We start from the raw sequence: 21317 nt of genomic DNA on the forward strand, positions 1-21317 counted from the left end.
TGGTGAGACTGTAGAACTCACTACCACAGTTGAGGTGAATAGCATGAATACATTGAAGGGGAAGCTAGATACATACATGAGGGAGAAAGGAATAGAAGGATATGCTGATGGGGGGAGATGAAGAGGGGTGGGTGGAGGCTCATGTGGAGCATAAATACTGACACAGACCAATTGAGCCGACTGGCCTGGCCCTGTGCTGTAGACTCAATGGAACAGAGACAAATGTATTTATTTTACATCGACCTTTGGTGGTAGGAAAAACATTATTTATGATCCAGGATTAAATAAACATCCTTCACCAGTTTTTGCGGATCATTTCAGTGGAAATGTGCTCTCCCAGGCTCAAAGAGCATCAGCCCACTGGAAACAAAGTTGTGAGATCGGCCAGTCCAGCAGAAAGAAACCCTCCGACCCTCCCACTTCACCTACTGTCAGAATGAACGTGGTTCAGTCCTGGGTGTGATTAACAGCAGAATCCAATGCTTGTAATCGCTTATGAACTTGCTGGTGTCTCAGCAGGTGGGATGATCGTGTGAATCCCTTTCCACATTCATTGCAGGCAAACGGCCTCTCCCCAGTGTGAAGTCGCTGGTGCGTCAGCAGGTTAGATAATCGACTGAATCCCTTCTGACACACAAAGCAGTTAAATGGCCTCTCCCCCGTGTGAACTCGCTGGTGTGAAATCAGGTTGGATGAATCACTGAATCCCTTGCCGCACACTGAGCAGGTGAACGGCCTCTCCCCGGTGTGGACTCGCTGGTGTGTCTGCAGGCTGGATGCCTGGCTAAATCCCTTTCCACACAGTAAGCAGGTGAACGGCCTCTCCCCAGTGTGAGTTCGCTGGTGTGAAAACAGGTTGGACGAATCACTGAATCCTTTACCACACTCAAAACAGGTGAAGGAAGCCTCCCCAGTATGAAGTTGCTGGTGTCTCAGCAGGTTGGCGGAGTTACTGAATCCCTTCCCACACACAGAGCAGGGAAACGGCCTCTCTCCGGTGTGAACTCGCTGGTGTGAATACAGATTGGATGACTGAGCAAATCCTTTACCACACATGGAGCAGATAAACGGCCTCTCCCCAGTGTGAACTCTCTGGTGTGTCTGCAGTGTGGATGAATCGCTGAATCCCTTCTCACACATGGGGCAAGTGAATGGCCTCTCTCCATTGTGAACTCGCTGGTGTATCAGCAAGTGCGATGACTGAGTGAATCCCTTCCCACACTGAGAGCAGGTGAATGGCCTCTCCCCGGTGTGAACTCGCTGGTGTGTTAGCAAGATCGATAACCGAGTGAATCCTTTCCCACAATTGGAGCAGGTGAACGGCCTCTCCCCGGTGTGACTGCGTCGATGAATTTCCAGCACTGATGGGGAACGGAATGACTTTTCACAGTCCTCACATTTCCATGGTTTTTCCATGATCCGTGTGTCTTTCTGTCTCTCCTGCAGTTTTCACAATACGTGCACTGGAACACCGTCACTCGGGTTGCACGGGCCTTGATGCTTTTCTGTTCACACCAATGGTTCACCCAATTCAGTAAGAAGTTTAACAACACCAGGTTAAAGTCCAACAGGTTTATTTTGTAGCAAAAGCCACACAAGCTTTCGGAGCTCTAAGCCCCTTCTTCAGGTGAGTGGGAATTCTGTTCACAAACAGAGCATATAAAGACACAGACTCAATTTACATGAATAATGGTTGGAATGCGAATACTTACAACTAATCAAGTCTTTAAGAAACAAAACAATGTGAGTGGAGAGAGCATCAAGACAGGCTAAAAAGATGTGTATTGTCTCCAGACAAGACAGCCAGTGAAACTCTGCAGGTCCACGCAACTGTGGGGGTTACAAATACTGTGACATGAACCCAATATCCCGGTTGAGGCCGTCCTCGTGTGTGCGGAACTTGGCTATCAGTTTCTATCGACACCGCATTACATCATGTCACCCAATTCAAACAGCTATACGTTTCTTCTTCCAGATTCAAACCGATGACATTCAGCTCCCATGAATTGAGTGACTGTTAGATCTTGACATTTCTATCAGTAAATCCTCTCCTTCTAATATCCTATAAAAAGAATTTACAAAAGTCATCACTATCAAAACAAGATAGAAATTCAGTACAGACAATTCTAATTCATGTGGAACTCTGCAAAGGATGTCAATATCTTTAAGAGAGAGAGAAACCTGGGCCAATCTTTCCAGAGTCTGCAGCCTCCCTGGATTCACTTCCTTTCCCTTCAGTTGCTGCAAGTCCCCAATTTCCCCCAGAATGAGAAAAGAAACGAAAAGGGGGAAACATTGATTTCCCCCCAGATGTTGCCCAGAAGAGGGAGTTTCACTGAGTCTGAATCTGAATCAATCGAGCTTCCGCATTGTGACGTCCACAATGGAGTCTGCCTGAATGAGCCAATAAAAACCAGTCTCTTCCGCAATGACGTCATGGTGTTCCAGTGCGCAGGCCCAGGCGCGCGTACCCGGGAGCCCCACCCCCACCCATTGTTCCCTCTCCCCCTGCACCTCTTCCAGCCACGGTTTCCACGCAACCGGCTGACGGCTCCGGCCAGAGCGAGAAGCCGCTCGGTGATCTCCCCCTCCCCCCGGCCCCGGGATTGCGCATGTCCAAGGGAGAGGGGAAACTGCGCATGTGCGGGGTAGACGCCTCCTAACCTTCATGCTGGGGTGTTGACCAATGGGAAGAGTTGGAGGACCGGAAGGACTCTGGTCCTCCAGCCAATCAGGTCTTTGTGACACTCAGATTGAGCTGCACACAGACTGAAATTTCCTCCTGTCGGAAGGGAGTTATTTGAGATGATATGGATTACAGCTTCATATCCCAGAGGAAGCGAGGTACCTAAGTATGTTTTATTCTCCAAACAAGCGATCAGATGACATCGAACTCTGGCGGATAACTAATTTATCACTTATTTCCTTAAAAGAGGCCAACATCTAGCTCTTATTTTGTACTTTGATTTTTGTTCGGGTTGTTCCCCCTCCTTTTGGGGAGCTGCCCCTTTTACTTTGTCCTGATTTAAGTTGAGTTTGTTCATTTGTTTTGACCTAAAAGAGGCCAACATCTGTGAGTTTCTTTTCTCATTCTGGGAGAAATTGGGGACTTGCAGCAACTGAAGGGAAAGGAAGTGAATCCAGGGAGGCTGCAGACTCTGGAAAGGTTGGCCCAGGTCTCTCTCTCTCTCTTAAAGACATTGACATAGAAACATAGAAGGTAGGAGTAGGAGGAGGCCATTTGGCCCTTCGAGCCTGCTCCGCCATTCATTACGATCATGGCTGATCATCCAACTCAGTAGCCTAATCCTGCTTTTTCCCCATAACCTTTGATCCTATTCGCTCCAAGTGCTTTATCCAGCCACCTCTTGAATACATTCAATGTTTTGGCATCAATTACTTCCTGTGGTAATAAATTCCACAGGGTCACTACTCTTTGGGTGAAGAAATGTCTCCTCAAATCCATCCTAAATGGTCTACCCTGAATCCTCAGACTGTGACCCCCGGTTCTGGACTCCATCGCGAACATCCTCCCTGCATCTATCCTATCTCGACCTATTAGAATTTCATAAGTCTCTTTGAGATTCCCCCCTCATTCATCTGAACTCCAGTGAAAACAATCCAAACCCAGTCAGTCTCTCCTCATACATCAGTCCCGCGATTCCCTGAGTGTTCCAGTGACCCGACTGTGGAAAGAGCTTTAACCAGTTACACAGCCTGAAAAAACATCATACCATTCACAGTGCGGAGAAATGTACGTGTTTTGTGTGAGGCTCCAACTGATTGTCCAATCTGGAGAGACAAATGAATAACTGAATCATGGAGAAAGCATGGACATATGATGATTGTGGGATGGGATTAATGTTCCCATTTGAACTGGGAAATGATCAATACAGTCACACTGCGGAGGGACCGTTCACCTTCTCCATGTGTGGAAATGGATTTACTCAGTTATCCAGTCTGTCGACACACCAGCCAGTTCGTTCCGGGGAGAGGCCGTTCAGATGCTCCATGTGTGGGAAGGAATTTGCTGACTCGTGACCTGCTGGCGCATGAGCAAGTTCACACTGAGGAGAGCGCATTCACCAGGACTGTGTGTGGCAACGGCTTCATTCAGTCATCCCAGCTCACTGAACATCAACATGTACACAGTGATCAGAGACTTTTTAAATGTTCTGACTGTGAGAAGAGCTTTAAAAGCAAAAAATATCTGCAAATACACCAACGACTTCACAGTGGGGAGAGACTGCTCAGCTGCTCTGAGTGTGGGAAGAGATTCGTTCAGTCATCTCAGTTGCTAATACACCAGCGAAGTCACAGTGGGGAGAGGCCATTCACCTGCTCTGTGTGTGGAAAGGGATTCACTCAACCACACCACCTTCGGACACACCAGCGAGTTCACACTGGGGAGAGGCCATTCATCTGCTCTGAGTGTGGCAAGAGATTCATTCAGTCATCCCACCTTGTGACACACCAGCAGGTTCACACTGGGGAGAGGCCATTCATCTGCTCTGAGTGTGGGAAGCGATTCACTCACTCATATCAGCTTCTGTTGCACCAGCGAATTCACACTGGGGAGAGGCCGTTCACCTGCTCCATGTGTGCTAAGGGATTCATTCAGTCATCAGATCTACTGGTGCACCAGCGAGTTCATACTGGAGAGAGACCATTCACCTGCTCCGTATGTGGGAAAAGATTCTCTCAGTCATCGCAACTCCTGAAACACCAGCAAGTTCACACTGGAGAGAGGCCGTTCACCTGCTCTGACTGTGGGAAGGGATTCACTCAGTCATCCCATCTGCTGAGGCACCAGCGAGTTCACACTGGGGAGAGGCCGTTCAGCTGCTCAATGTGTAGGAAGGGATTCAATCAGTCATCACATCTTGTGACACACCAGCGAGTTCACAAATGACTGCAAGAATTAGATTCTGCTTTTATTGCTGCTGTTAACCATATTAAAGACTAAATCCTGAGATGTGTAAGAAAGCCACTCTCTTCCATGGTTCAGAGCTCCTAGGTATGGAACAGAAGCTCTTTACAACTGTGTTTAGAGTCAGGAAGAACAACAGTGAATGCTGGAAACATGCTGTCAAATCAGAGATTGGTGTAAAACTGGGATCTGTTCCTGACTGAGAGTGAAACGGCAGGTTTAACTTTACAGTCTGAAAATAGTACGAAGATTGAAAATGTTTATGTGACATTCCTGAATCTACAATGTAAGGTAATGGTAATATCAAGTTACATTTCTATCTGGAACCTTTAACCATCTCTCACCTTCCATTGACTTCACTGTGATAGAAACTGACTGTTGAAATCTGTCAACATTAGAAAACTATTTATAAATAATTTGAGGGTTCTTTACAGTTGGGATCTTTCTCTGTTCGCTCCACTCAAGGTATTAAATAACAGACTTTCTCCTGTGAATATCCAGCTGGAGTTTTGGGCCCTGATGTGTTTCTTTGTTCATCTTATTGACTCTAAATATTGAACTTTGTGGTTTCAGCCGCTGATAATCAAGCTCCCAACAACAGATTGTCTTTTACTGACTTTATTAACAGCGCTGCAATAATACAGACAGAGTAATTCCTCACATGGCTCCAGTACTCAGTGAAGTACGTTTTTTTATTCATTCATGGGATGTGGATGTCACTGACTTGGCCAGCATTTATTACCCACCCTAATTACCCTTGAACTGAGCAGTTTGCTAGGCCATTGCAGAGGGCATTTAAGAGTCAACCACATTGCTGTGGATCTGGAGTCAAAGATGTGCCAGGCCAGGTAAGGACGGCAGATTTCCTTCCCTAAACACATTAGTGAACCAGATGGGTTTTTTTACAACAATCGACAACAGTTTCATGGTCATTAGACTTTTAACTCCAAATTTTTATTGAATTCAGATTTCACCACCTGCCATGATGGGATTCGAACCCTGGTCCCCAAAGTATTACCTGGGACTCTTGATTACTAGTCCAGCGACAATATCACTCTGCCACTGCCTGCCTTTTATATGAAATTTATATGTATCTCCGAGCCTGTAATGGTGTATTGGTCTGTAATTTTAACATAATCTAATTCAATATTCCTTCTTTAATATCCTGTTTACCACTTTCCTGTTACCTGATGAATTTGTTAATTGTTATTATTACTGGATTGTCACAGTTTCCATGTGCTTAACACGATTATTTAGTCTGTAAGTGAATTTTATGATTTTTTGATGTAAGTTACAAAGCAATTCAGCCTTTTGGCTGTGATCCTGTTTCTTGAATGAAATATCACTCGATTTAAAAAGTTACCTAGTCTGGAGAACAGAGATAATACAGCGGATTCAGAACTCTCTCCTCCTCAGCTCTGATCTGCAGCTACACTGGAGATATTTATATTTAAATTGCTCACTACAGCTGTGATCTGACCCTGTTCAAACCATAACCAGAATGATATGTGTGCATTGTTCTGAGTGTGAGCACAAGGTTGTGTCACGTCACAAACAGATACCATTTCCTTGGTTCATATCTCCACACAAAGACCAGCTCTTTACACATCCCCTTTCTACACAATCACAGCAACATGAGCAAGGATATGAGTCTCATTACTTTTCACCCACATTTCATAACAGCAAAGGCTCCACAGTACAGGAGCACACTGACCGCATAAGAGTCTCATCAGCCTGCAGGCTCCTGTTAAATACAGAGCAGTACAGGAACACACTGATAGTGTAACACTGTCTCATCAGTCTCGATGCTCCTGTTAAATACAGAGCAGTACAGGAACACACTGACAGTGTAACACAGTCTCATCAGCCTGCAGGCTCCTGTTAAATACAGAGCAGCACAGGAACACACTGACAGTGTAACACAGTCTCATCAGCCTGCAGGTTCCTGTTAAATACAGAGCAGCAGAGGAACACACTGACAGTGTAACACTGTCTCATCAGCCTGCAGGCTCCTGTTAAATACAGAGCGGCACAGGAACACACTGACAGTGTAACACAGTCTCATCAGCCTGCAGGCTCCTGTTAAATACAGAGCTGTACAGGAACACACTGACAGTGTAACACAGTCTCATCAGCCTGCAGGCTCCTGTTAAATACAGAGCAGTACAGGAACACACTGACAGTGTAACACAGTCTCATCAGCCTGCAGGCTCCTGTTAAATACAGAGCAGTACAGGAACACACTGACAGTGTTACACTGTCTCATCAGCCTGCAGGCTCCTGTTAAATACAGAGCGGCACAGGAACACACTGACAGTGTTACACTGTCTCATCAGCCTGCAGGCTCCTGTTAAATTTGCTGAGACGATTTCAATTTAAACCAGGTTTGCAGGCATCATGTTCCATTCACACATCAAAGAAGAGAGAGATGTTTTGGGACAGGGGTGAAGTCCAAGAGTCAAAAACAACAAGCAGACTTGGTTTTAGCTTTATTGATCACAGGACTGTGACCGATAACTTCCCTGGATCCCAGCACCAGGAGAGACACTCTGGAAAATATGGGGAGCTGGGAATTGTCCACGAGAATAACCGAAGGCGTGAGAACTGAAATAATCTAGAGTTCGAAATGAGCAAAGGCCCCAAATGAAGCTGGTAGCAGGACATCAATTAGTCTCCTCTTCCATTGGAGAAATATTAACACAGCACTGCGCATTTCCATAAAAACTGACTTAGTGACATTTATCTAGAATATCAATAACTCCTATAACAGGGTTGGAGTTTAACATGAGCAGAAACACACAATGGAAGTGATTGACAGAATCCCACCCTTGCACAAAAACTTACTGATGTCTCAATAGGTGTTGTGACTGAATAAGTCCCTTCCCACAGACAGAGCAGGTGAGCATCCACTCTTCAACACAAATGCATTGGTGTGTCTGCAACTCACTCTTCTCTCATTCGTAATGTTTAAAAAGTAATTTTTCAGTGTGAACATGTTGATGCAAACTGAGAGTGTCTAACCGAGTGAATTCCTTCCCACACTTGGAGCAAGGGAACGGCCTCTCCCCAGTGTGAACTCGCTGATGCCTCAGCAGGGTGGATGACTGAATGAATCCTTTCCCACACACTGAGCAGGTGAACGGCCTTTTTCCCGTGTGAGTCTGCTGGTGTCTCATCAGTGTGGCTGACTGAGTGAATCCCTTCCCACACACAGAGCAGATGAATGGCCTCTCTCCAGTGTGTGTGTGTTGGTGCTGTTTCAAGTGCTTTTTGCTCTTAAAGCTCTTCTCACAGTTGGAACATTTTAAATGTCTCTTATTGGAATGAGAGCGTTGGTGTGACTGCAGGTGTTGTGACTGAACAAAACCTTTTCCACACACACAGCAGATGAACGGTCTCTCTCCTGTGTGACTGCGACGATGAGTTTCGAGATGGGAAGGATAATTGAATCCCTTCCCACAGTCCTCACATTTCCATGGTTTCTCCATAGTGCCAGTGTCCTTGTGTCTCTCCAGGTTGGATGATCAGTTGAAGTCTTGTCCACACACACAACATATGTACAGTTTCTCCCAGCTGTGAATGGTGTGATGTTTTTTCAGGCTGTGTAACTGGTTTAAGCTTTTTCCACAGTCAGTTCACTGGAACACTCTCACTTGGGTGTGTGTCTCAGTGCTTTTCCAGTCACATTGATGTTTGAAATCTTCTCCTCCAGGCAGAACAGACAAACATTTCTCCTTCCACGTTCAAAGTCTCAGGATATTCAGGTCCAAATAAGCCGATACTCAATCTGATTTTTATGTGATGTTTTCTCACCTCACCTGTAAAAGGAGTTAACAAAAATCGTCATGGTCAATCGAGATAGAAATTCAGTCCAAAGATGTGCGAGTTAGGTTGATTGGCCATGCTAAAAAAAAATTGCCCTTAGTGTCCTGAGATGCGAAGGTTAGAGGGATTATTGGGTAAATATGTAGGGATTTGGGTGAAGGGCCTGGGTGGGATTGTGGTCGGTGCAGACTCGATGGGCCGAATGGGCTCTTTCTGTACTGTAGGGTTTCTATGATTCTATGAAATTCTGAACAGACAATTCGAGTTTGTCTGGAACATATTTTCCTCTCTTGTTCCCCCAAATCAGTAAATCCCTGTACCACACACTCTCCCTCCTCCCTGGGCTGAAATCCAAACCCATCTCACCATTTCTTTCCTCCACTCCCAGTTTTCTCCCTCCCTCTCCTCTGTCTGGGTTCAGTTCTCCAGCTGCTGTCTGCCGAATGACAATAAAACCAATGGGTCTTATTGGGGGTGTTGGGGCCTCCAGCGGGTGTTTGTGAATCCTCCCTGCCCACCTCCCAGGGTTTCCTTCCTTCCCAGAGATCAGTCCTCATTGATTTGAGGCCAAAGTGTAACCTCTTATTTATTGTCCCCCTCCCCCATCCTCTGATGTGAACCATCCTCCAGTGGCTGAGCCAGGATGGGGCCGTTAACCTGGGCCTGTTCCCGGGAGGGAGGGAGAAGCCCCGCAGCTGCAAACCAGGGAGCTGACAATGATTCTGAAGGGTTTGCGGATCCACAAAGTGTTTCCAAATCCTCCCAGCCACCGCCTAACGCTGACTCCGCTTCTCCGGGACAAACAAGCGCCAAGGACAGCAATGACACTGCGCATGCTCCACATCACAATGCCCGGGGATTGATTGACAGCGACTCCGGACCAATAGGAAGAGGGGGCGGGCTGGAGGACCGAGCATGAGCGGCTGGTCCTCCATCCAATCGGAGGGAATGGGGGGCGGGGCTGAGGTGTCCCCATGGAACGCACAATGAGGGGTTCGCATGCGCAGTAATGTTAGTCTGGAGCATGCGCAGTAAGCAACGGCGTTTGCAGCACGCCGTGTGGGTGATAGCAATCGGAGAGAAGTTCCTGTGTCTCATCAGCAGCCCGTAAGGATGCAGAAACGTAGAGGGAGCAATGGAACCGGCGGATGGACGTAGAGGGTTTCTAAATACCTGGTCAAGGCCCCAAATCTCGAAAATGAGCCCGTCGGTCTGTGTTTGCAACTTCCGGTCTTTTTTCCGAGACGAGACTTAGGTTAACGGCCGCCATCTTGATTCAGCAGGGAGGAGAGCGCATGCTCTCGGTGACGCAACACAGTGGGCGGGGCTTCATGTTTCTGCTTCCCCTCCAGGTCCTAGCTCCCGGCCCTATATACAATGACCAATAGGTTTCTCAACAGCTTCACCCACCCTCAGACTGTAGCTGCTGTTTGCAGCCTCGATGAGTCCATGGGCCATGTACATATTCAGTGTGAGAGGTTGCAAACTCTGTATAGTTACCTAAAGCGGTTACACAGCTTTTGGTTACACTTCAGCCCCAGGCTCCTCATGTTTACATAGAAACATACATAGAAAATAGAAGCTGGAAGTCGGCCGTTCGGCCCTTCGAGCGTGCGCTGCCATTCATTATTGTCATGGCTGATTATCAAATTCAATACCCTGATCCCTGTCACCCCAAGATATTTATCTCATTGAAATCAGGCTCTACTTCCACTTTTGAAGAACGTGAATCCAAAGATTAGACCATAAGACCATAAGACATAGGAGCGGAAGTAAGGCCATTCGGCCCATCGAGTCCACTCCACCATTCAATCATGGTTGATTTCAACTCCATTTACCCGCTCTCTCCCCATAGCCCTTAATTCCTCGAGAAATCAAGAATTTATCAATTTCTGTCTTGAAGACGCTCAACGTCTCGGCCTCCACAGCCCTCTGTGGCAATGAATTCCACAGACCCACCACTCTCTGGCTGAAGAAATTTCTCCTCATCTCTGTTCTAAAGTGACTCCCTTTTATTCTAAGGCTGTGCCCCCGCGTCCTAGTCTCCCCTGTTAATGGAAACAACTTCCCTACGTCCATCCTATCTAAGCCGTTCATTATCTTGTAAGTTTCTATCAGATCTCCCCTCAACCTCCTAAACTCCAATGAATATAATCCCACGATCCTCAGACGTTCATCGTATGTCAGGCCTACCATTCCTGGGATCATCCGTGTGAATCTCCGCTGGACCCGCTCCAGTGCCAGTATGTCCTTCCTGAGGTGTGGGGCCCAAAATTGCTCACAGTACTCCAAATGGGGCCTAACCAGTGCTTTATAAAGCCTCAGAAGTACATCCCTGCTTTTGTATTCCAAGCCTCTTGAGATAAATGACAACATTACATTTGCTTTCTTAATTACGGACTCAACCTGCAAGTTTACCTTTAGAGAATCCTGGACTAGGACTCCCAAGTCCCTTTGCACTTTAGCATTATGAATTTTGTCACCGTTTAGAAAATAGTCCATGCCTCTATTCTTTTTTCCAAAGTGTACGACCTCGCACTTGCCCACGTTGAATTTCATCAGCCACTTCTTGGACCACTCTCCTAAACTGTCTAAATCTTTCTGCAGCCTCCCCACCTCCTCAATACTACCTGCCCCTCCACCTATCTTTGTATCATCGGCAAACTTGGCCAGAATGCTCCCAGTCCCGTCATCTAGATCGTTAATATATAAAGAGAACAGCTGTAGCCCCAACACTGAACCCTGCGGGACACCACTTGTCACCGGTTGCCATTCTGAGAAAGAACCTTTTATCCCAACTCTCTGCCTTCTGTCTGACAGCCAATCGTCAATCCATGTTAGTACCTTGCCTCGAATACCATGGGCCCTTATTTTACTCAGCAGTCTCCCGTGAGGCACCTTGTCAAAGGCCTTTTGGAAGTCAAGATAGATAACATCCATTGGCTCTCCTTGGTCTAACCTATTTGTTATCTCTTCAAAGAACTCTAACAGATTTGTCAGGCACGACCTCCCCTTACTAAATCCATGCTGACTTGTCTTAATCCGACCCTGCACTTCCAAGAATTTAGAAATCTCATCCTTAACGATGGATTCTAGAATTTTGCCAACAACTGAGGTTAGGCTAATTGGCCTATAATTTTCCATCTTTTTTCTTGTTCCCTTCTTGAACAGTGGGGTTACAACAGCGATTTTCCAATCCTCTGGGACTTTCCCTGACTCCAGTGACTTTTGAAAGATCATAACTAACGCCTCCACTATTTCTTCAGCTATCTCCTTTAGAACTCTAGGATGTAGCCCATCTGGGCCCGGAGATTTATCAATTTTCAGACCTTTTAGTTTCTCTAGCACTTTCTCCTTTGTGATGGCAACCATATTCAACTCTGCCCCCTGACTTTCCTGAATTGTTGGGATATTACTCATGTCTTCTACTGTGAAGACTGACGCAAAGTACTTATTAAGTTCCTCAGCTATTTCCTTGTCTCCCATCACTAGATTACCAGCGTCATTTTGGAGCGGCCCAATGTCTACTTTTGCCTCCCGTTTGTTTTTAATGTATTTAAAGAAACTTTTACTATCATTCCTAATGTTACTGGCTAGCCTACCTTCATATTTGATCCTCTCCTTCCTTATTTCTCTCTTTGTTATCCTCTGTTTGTTTTTATAGCCTTCCCAATCTTCTGACTTCCCACTACTCTTTGCCACATTATAGGCTCTCTCTTTTGCCTTGATGCATTCCCTGACTTCCTTTGTCAGCCATGGCTGCCTAATCCCCCCTCTGATAACCTTTCTTTTGTTTGGGATGAACCTCTGCACTGTGTCCTCAATTACTCCCAGAAACTCCTGCCATTGCTGTTCTACTGTCTTTCCCATTAGGCTCTGCTTCCAGTCGATTTTTGTCAGTTCCTCCCTCATGCGCCTGTAATTACCTTTATTTAACTGTAGAACCTTCACATCTGATTCTGCCTTCCTTCTTTCAAATTGCAGACTGAATTCTACCATATTATGATCACTGCTTCCTAAGTGTTCCCTTACTTTAAGATCTTTTATCACGTCTGGCTCATTACATAACACTAAGTCCAGAATAGCCTGTTCCCTCGTGGGCTCCATCACAAGCTGTTCCAAAAAGCCATCCTGTAAACATTCAATGAATTCCCTTTCTTTGGGTCCACTGGCAACATTATTTACCCAGTCCACCTGCATATTGAAATCCCCCATGATCACTGTGACCTTGCCTTTCTGACATGCCCTTTCTATTTCGTGGTGCATTTTGTGCCCCTGGTCCTGACCACTGTCAGGAGGCCTGTACATAACTCCCATTATGGTTTTTTTGCCTTTGTGGTTCCTCAACTCTACCCACACAGACTCCACATCGTCTGACCCTATGTCGTTTAGTGCTATTGATTTAATTTCATTTCTAATTAACAAGGCAACCCCGCCCCCTCTACCCACCCCTCTGTCTTTTCGATAGGTTGTGAATCCCTGGATGTTTAACTGCCAGTCCTGAACCCCCTGCAACCACGTCTCTGTGATGCCTACCACATCATACCTGCCAGTCACAATCTGGGCCACAAGCTCATCTATCTTGTTCCGGACACTGCGGGCATTTAAATATAGCACCTTTAATTCCCTATTGACCGTCCCTTTTTGTTTTCGTAGTGTGGTGGACCTTGGTCTACTGAGCCTTTCCAGACACTGTGTCATATTTTGTGAGATGGGGACTATCGTAACCTCTCCTGAGTGCTGTCTTTTCGTGATTTTTTGTAATCCTAAGCAGCTACGCTTCCCACTGATTCCTTCACCTCTTGGTTCCCTGACTTTCCCTTCCCCCCCAATCTCTAGTTTAAAGTCCTATTGACCACCCCATTTACTCTCTTCGCCAGAACACTGATCCCAGCTCGGTCCAGGTGGAGACCATCCCAACGGTATAGGTCCCCCCTGCCCCAAAACTGATGCCAGTGTCCCATGAAAAAGAACCCTTCTTTCCCACACCACTCTTTCAGCCACGTGTTAACTTCCCTTATTCTTGCCTCCCTATGCCAATTTGCACGTGGCTCGGGCAGTAATCTGGAGATTATGACCCTTGAGGACCTGTTTTTTAATTTGAATCCTAGCTCTTTATAATCTCTAAACAGGTCCTCTTTCCTAGACTTGCCTATGTTGTTGGTACCAACATGGACCACAACAACTGGATCCTCCCCCTCCCTCTCCAGTATCCTTTCAAGCCGGTCAGAGATGTCCCGCACCCTAGCACTGGGCAGGCAACATACCATGCGGGACACTCTATCCTGCTCACAAAGGATCCTATCTATCCCCCTGATAATAGAATCCCCTACAACTACAACTTGCCTATTTACTTCCTCCCCTTGAATGGCCTGCTGAACCATGGTGCCTTGGTCAGCTGACTCATCCTTCCTGCAGCCCTGTTTGCCATCCACACAGGGAGCAAGTGCCTCGTACCTGTTGGACAGGGTCAAGGGCTGAGGCTCCTGAGTTCCTGACTGCTGGTTCCCTTTACCTGCCTGACTTGCAGTCACACCCTGCTGTCCCTGGCCACTGGCAGGATTCATGACCCTCTGAGAGAAAAACATCTCGTCTCTGTTTTCAATGGGCAATGCTGTTTTTAAAAACAGCGACCCCCGAGATTCTCCTCTGAGAGTAAACATCCTCTCCAGATCCAAAAGAGAAAATGCTGGAAAGTCTCAGCAGGTCAGGCAGCACCTTTTCTCCCCCTTTGCTTCCCCTTTCCCCCTTTTTCTCAATTTTACCTCCCTCCAATCCACCCCCCCCCTCCCCCACATCTTCATCCATCACAACTGATGAAATTCAACATGGGCAAGTGCGAGGTCTTGCACTTTGGAAAAAAGAATAGAGGCATGGACTATTTTCTAAACGGTGACAAAATTCATAATGCTAAAGTGCAAAGGGACTTGGGAGTCCTAGTCCAGGATTCTCTAAAGGTAAACTTGCAGGTTGAGTCCGTAATTAAGAAAGCAAATGTAATGTTGTCATTTATCTCAAGAGGCTTGGAATACAAAAGCAGGGATGTACTTCTGAGGCTTTATAAAGCACTGGTTAGGCCCCATCTGGAGTACTGTGAGCAATTTTGGGCCCCACACCTCAGGAAGGACATACTGGCACTGGAGCGGGTCCAGCGGAGATTCACACGGATGATCCCGGGAATGGTAGGCCTGACATACGATGAACGTCTGAGGATCGTGGGATTGTATTCATTGGAGTTTAGGAGGTTGAGGGGAGATCTAATAGAAACTTACAAGATAATGAACAGCTTAGATAGGATGGACGTAGGGAAGTTGTTTCCATTAGCAGGGGAGACTAGGACGCGGGGGCACAGCCTTAGAATAAAAGGGAGTCACTTTAGAACAGAGCTGAGGAGAAATTTCTTCAGCCAGAGAGTGGTAGGTCTGTGGAATTCATTGCCACAGAGGGCTGTGGAGGCCGAGATGTTAAGCGTCTTCAAGACAGAAATTGATAAATTCTTGATTTCTCGAGGAATTAAGGGCTATGGGGAGAGAGCGGGTAAATGGAGTTGAAATCAACCATGATTGAATGGTGGAGTGGACTCGATGGGCCGAATGGCCTTACTTCCGCTCCTATGTCTTATGGTCTTAACTTCTTCAGCTTCTCTGCTGTTTGGCCATTCACACTTTTTATTCTCTCTATGGATTGCCATTAGCATCTTTTCCCCTGGTTCCTGTGGCTTGGACCCATCTTTCCTTCCCTCACAGTGTAAATATCTCCCACTTTCTATGCCTTTTCTAAGCTTTGACAAAAGGTCATCTGGACTCGAAGCTTCAGCTCTTTTCTCTCCTCACAGATGCTGCCAGATCTGCTGAGATTTTCCAGCATTTTCTCTTTTGGTTTCAGATTCCAGCATCCGCAGTAATTTGCTTTTACCCTTCTCTCCATATCCATCCTGTCAAGAGTTTTCAGAATCTTGAAGTTTTAAATTAAGTTGCCTCTTACTCTTTTGAAGTCGAGCAGAAGCGAAACTCAAGCAGAGACTGTCTCACTGCTCCTCATCAGACAATCCACCTATTCCAGGTATTAGTCTACTAAACCTTCTATGAACTGCTTCTCATAAAGCAGTTAAGGAATAATATGCACTCATATTTTTCCTTAAATAAGGAAACCAATAATGTACACACTGCTCCAGATATGTCTAACCAATGCCCTGTGCAACTGAAACATAACTTCCTTGCTTTTACTCAATTCCCCTCATAATAAATAATAGCTTTCTGAATTACTTGTACCTGAGACAATCTTGCGATTTTCTATCGTGATGCATTTTGGACACTTTTTAAACAGGGAGTTAGAAAGGGAGTTAGAAGGGCGGCACGGTAGCACAGTGGTTCACACTGCTGCTTCACAGCTCCAGGGACCTGGATTCGATTCCCGGCTTGGGTCACTGTCTGTGTGGAGTTTGCACATTCTCCTCGTGTCTGCGTGGGTTTCCTCCGGGTGCTCCGGTTTCCTCCCACAGTCCAAAGATGTGCGGGTTAGGTTGATTGGCCATGCTAAAATTGCCCTTAGTGTCCTGGGATGCGTAGGTTAGAGGGATTAGTGGGTAAATATGTAGGGATATGGGGGTAGAGCCTAGGTGGGATTATGGTCGGTGCAGACTCGATGGGCCGAATGGTCTCTTTCTGTGCTGTAGGGTTTCTAAGATTCTAAGATTTATACACAACAAGCTCAAACCAAGAGTAAAATGTTGTCTCTTCTGATAGAGGCTTTCTGAATGGGATAAGTAGGTCGATGTGAATGGAATGTTTCCACTTGTTGGTGTTTCCAATACTGGGAACCATGAACAGACAACAGAGACGAATAAATCAAACAGGAGGAGATATTTATTTCTTCAGACAGTTGTTAGAATATGGAACTCACTGCGACTGGAAGTGGTTGAGACAAATACTTTAGATGCTTTAAAAAGGAAACCAGATGAGAACATGAGAGAAAAAGGATTAAAAAGTTGAGCTGAAAAGCTGAGTTGTGGTGAGCAGAATCATAGAATCATAGAAACCCTTCAGTGCAGAAGGAGGCCATTCGGCCGCGACCACAATTCCACCCAGGCTCTACCCCCATATCCCTACATATTTACCCACTAATCCCTCTAACCGACGCATCCCAGGACACTAAGGGCAATTTTAGCATGGCCAATCAACCTAACCCGCACATCTTTGGACTGTGGGAGGAAACCGGAGCACCCGGAGGAAACCCACGCAGACACGAGGAGAATGTGCAAACTCCACACAGACAGTGACCCAAGCCGGGAATCGAACCCGGGTCCCTGGAGCTGTGAAGCAGCAGTGTTAACCACTGTGCTACCGTGCCGCAGAATGAGAGGAGATTTGTGTGGAGTAGAAATTCCAGTACAGATCAGGGCAGGGGTGGGAGGGTGGCGGCGGAGGCAGTGACACAGTGGAACTATCACTGGACTAGCAACCCAGAGACCCAGGATAATGTTCTGGGGACCTAGGTTCGAATCCCACCACAGCAGATGGTGAAATTTAAATTCAATTAGAAGTCTGATATTGACCATGAAACCATTGTTGATTGTCGTAAAAACCCATCTGGTTCACTGAGGTCCTTTAAGGATGGAAATCTGCTGTCCTTAACTGGTCTGGCCTACATGTAACCCACAGCAATGTGGTTGACTCTCAAATGCCCTGTGAAATGGAGGGCAGTTGGGGATGGGCAATAAATGCTGTCCCAGTTGGTGACGCCCACACCCCGTTAAAAATGAATTTAAAAATTAGACTGGCCTGTTTGTGTTTTGTGTATCTCATGTATTCATAGAATCTCTACAGTGCAGAACGAGGCCTTTCAGACCACCCCACCCAGGCTATTCCCGTAACCCCACATATTTACCCCGCTAATCTCCCTAACCTACATATCTTGGGACAGAAAGGGGCAACCACCTAACCTGAACATCTTTGGAGAGTGGGAGGGAACCGGAGCACCCGGAGGAAACCCACACAGACATGAGGAGAATGTGCAAACTCCATACAGACAGGTAACCAAGGCTACAAATCGAACCCAGGTCCCTGGTGCTGTGAGGCAGGAGTACTAACCACTCTGCCATCCATGTAATTCTTTGTAAACTTATTTTGCAGGAAATTGAAGAGAAGGATCTGCAGTCTGGATGATCGAATCTCACGTCAGACAGAGTCAATCGGTTCATCGGGATCTGAAAATTTGTGCATCTGAAGGGATTTAATTGACCATCTCAGTTTGAAACTGGTGAGAATCTGTTTCCTTGCTCCTCCTGTGGGAAGGGATTGAAACAGCTGGAAAACATGCTGACACGACAGCGAGCTCGCAACAGTGAGAGTTCATTCACCTGCTCCGTGTGTGGGAAGGAATTCATGTGTTCGTCCAACCTGCTGGCTCACCAACTCGATCACATTATTCAGAAGCCTCTTCAAAGCTCTGACTCTGGGGACAGCGTTGAGACGCCTGAGGAACAGGCCCAACACCAGCTCCTTCACATTGACGAGAGACCGTTCAGCTGCTCCCACTGCGGGAAGAGGTTCAGCCAGTCCTCCCGCCTTGCAGAGCACCAGCTCCTTCACACACACGAGAGACCGTTCAGCTGCTCCCACTGTGGGGAGTCGTTCAGCGACTCAGTGCATCTCACTGAGCACCAACAAGTTCACACCAAGGACAGGCCATTCAGCTGCTCCCAGTGTGGGAAGAGATTCACTCAGTCCTCCCACTGCACCGTTCACCAACTGGTTCATTCTCAGAAGAGACATTTTAAATGCTTTAAATGTGAGAAGACCTTCAAAAGAAGGATTAGTCTGCTGAGACACCAGGGCACTCACACTGGGGAGAGGCCGTACCCCTGTTCTGTTTGTGGGAAGAGATTCGCTCATTCATCTCATCTTCTGACACACAAGCGAGTTCACACTGGGGAGAGGCCTTTCCTCTGCTCCCTGTGTGGGAAGAGATTCACTCGATTTTCACACCTTTTGACACACAAGAGTATTCACACTGGAGGGAAACCATTCACCTCCTTAATGTGTAGAAAGGAAGAAGTTCAATCAACTGACCAGCTGACACACCAGCAAGTTCACACTGGGGAGAAGCTGTTCACCTGCTCGGTGTGTGGGAAGGAATTCACTCGGTCTTACTATCTTCTGAGGCACCGGCGAGTTCACAGTGGGGAGAGGCCATTCCTCTGCTCCGTGTGTGGGAAGATGTTTCCTTGTTCATCCCAGCTTGTGATGCACGAGCGTGTTCACACAGGGGAGAGGCCGTTCACCTGCTCTGTGTGTGGGAAGGAATTCACTCAGTCTCACTATCTTCTGAGGCACCGGCGAGTTCACACTGGGGAGAGGCCATTCCTCTGCTCCGTGTGTGGGAAGATGTTTCATTGTTCATCCCATCTTGTGATACACGAGCGTGTTCACACAGGGGAGAGGCCTTACGTTTGCCCTGTGTGCGGGAAAGCATTTGCTTCTTTACAACACCTGCTGAAACATCGGCCTGTTCACACCGGGGAGAGGGCGTTCATCTGCTCCGAGTGTGGGAAGGCTTTCACCGAGTCATCCAGCCTCCGGACACACGGCCGCACTCACACAGGGGAGAAGCCGTTCTCCTGCTCCATTTGTGGCAAGAGATTCACTCGGTCGTCTGGCCTGCTGAGACACCAATACATTCACACAGGGGACAGGCCGTTCAACTGCTCTCAGTGTGGGAAGGGATTCACTGATCCATCCCGCCTGCAGACACACCAGCGAGTTCACACTGGGGAGAGACCGTTCACCTGCTCTGTGTGTGGGAAGGGATACACTCAGGTATCCAGCCTGCAGAGACACCAGCGAGTTCACACTGCGACAGAACCGTTCACCTGCTCTCAGTGTGGGAAGGGATTCACTGATCCATCCCGCCTGCAGAGACACCAGCGAGTTCACACTGGGGCAAAACCGTTCAACTGCTCCATGTGTGGGAAGGGATTTACTCAGTATTACAGCCTGCTGAAACATAGACGACTTCATGTGTGACCGGCAAAGTTGGATTCTGTTGTTTCTGCGCCCTGAGATAAACAGTAACAATTGGATCAATAGTTGAGGCAGTGGCACAGTGGAATTATCACTGGACTCAGGGTAAGGCTCTGGGGACCCAGGTTCGAATCCCACCACAGGCAATGGTGAAATTTGAATTCAATTAAAATCTCGAATTAAAAGTCTAATGACAAACCTTAACCATTGTTGATCGTCGTCAAAACCAATCTGGTTCAGTAATGTCGTCCTTACTTGGTCTGGCCTACATGTGACTCCAGACCCACAGCAATGTGGTTGACTCTCAAATGCCTTCTAAAATGGAGGCAGTTAGAGATGTGCAAGAAATGCTGGCCCAGCCAGTGACGCTTATATCCAGTAAAAATGAATTTTTAAAAAGTTCCTCAGTATCTCAGTAACCTCCTCCAGCCCCACAACACTCTGTGTAAATACAAGTTGTTGATGATTATGCCCTGAGATAGAAAATGTGAACCCGATTCCCCTCGTCCACCAACACAGCAACTTCTTCATAAAAATTGAAGCACATGGGATTGGGGTGAATGTATTGAGATTGAAAACTTGTTGGCAGACAGTAGAGTAAGATTAAACAGGTCTTTTTCCAACTGGCAGGCAGTGATTATTGGGGTAATGCAGGATCAGTGCTGAGACCCCAGTTAGTCACCTGCCATGGGTCTTCTGTTTTTATCCCCCCTGTTTACAATGCATCATTTCTAAATTGTTGCTTCTTAATATTCTAATTTAAAACCATGGATAAGCTCAAACCACTTTTGGATAACCTGTGACTCCCTGATCAAGAATCTTACCGACCACTGCATGCCATTCTGGTCACCGTGTTATAAAAAAGATATCTCGGCACTGGAGAAAGGTACAGAGATGATTTTTAATGATGATACCAGAAATGTAGAAAACAGCTCACCATCACCTTCTCAAGGTCAATCTGAGGTTAGCAATAAATGCTGGCCAAGCTCGCGATGTCCACATCCCATAAATGATTTTTAAACTGTGTGTTTGGTTATCTATCAGGAAAGGATTGACACGCTCACGCTTTCTTGAAAAATTAAGGCTGAGGAGTAACCTAATAGAGGGCTTCAAAATTATAAAAGGTTTTGAAATAATGTTTCCTCTTGTGCAGAAGAGCAAAACTGGAGACCATCAATACAAGACAGTCGCCAAGAAACCCAATAGGAAATCCAAGATAAATTTCTCCACCCAAAGAGTGGTGAGAATATGGAAATCATGACCACAGGGAGTGAAATGAACAGTATAGATGTCTTTCAGGGGAAGCTCAACAAGTATTTGTGTGTGATTTTATAATTCATTCAGGATTTATTTCAAAAAAACTAAGAACAGTAAGGTAACAGGAGATATTTTGAGGCATCTGAGAGTCTCTCTGTGTGTGAGGGTGTCTGTGAGTGTGTGTGTTACTTCTCATTGGTTTCACACCAACATTCCTCTTTCTGAGCAGACATTCTGGCCCCTGATAAACCCATTGAGTGATTTGAATGGTACAATTCAGAGAT

The 21317-nt window shown here is 46.5% G+C and overlaps 2 protein-coding genes across 2 annotated transcripts in view; one reads left to right on the top strand and one right to left on the bottom strand.

The window, feature by feature from the left end:
• Positions 1-19779, top strand: part of LOC144482887 (uncharacterized) — a 124207-nt gene extending 104428 nt beyond the window's left edge. The window contains exons 7-9 of the mRNA XM_078201723.1: positions 1447-1534; positions 3897-4840; positions 18139-19779. Coding sequence (XP_078057849.1) covers positions 1447-1534; positions 3897-4840; positions 18139-19779 — 2673 coding nt within the window. The remainder of the gene's footprint in view (positions 1-1446; positions 1535-3896; positions 4841-18138) is intronic.
• On the bottom strand, positions 7295-8579 carry LOC144482916 (uncharacterized). Its single transcript, XM_078201777.1, has one exon. It carries the CDS (start codon positions 8416-8418, stop codon positions 7885-7887), a length of 534 nt encoding a protein of 177 aa, XP_078057903.1. The 5' UTR covers positions 8419-8579; the 3' UTR covers positions 7295-7884.
• Positions 19780-21317: the final 1538 nt, after the last annotated feature.

Source organism: Mustelus asterias, unplaced genomic scaffold (genome assembly GCF_964213995.1).
Source record: "Mustelus asterias unplaced genomic scaffold, sMusAst1.hap1.1 HAP1_SCAFFOLD_43, whole genome shotgun sequence".
Lineage (NCBI taxonomy): Eukaryota > Metazoa > Chordata > Chondrichthyes > Carcharhiniformes > Triakidae > Mustelus > Mustelus asterias.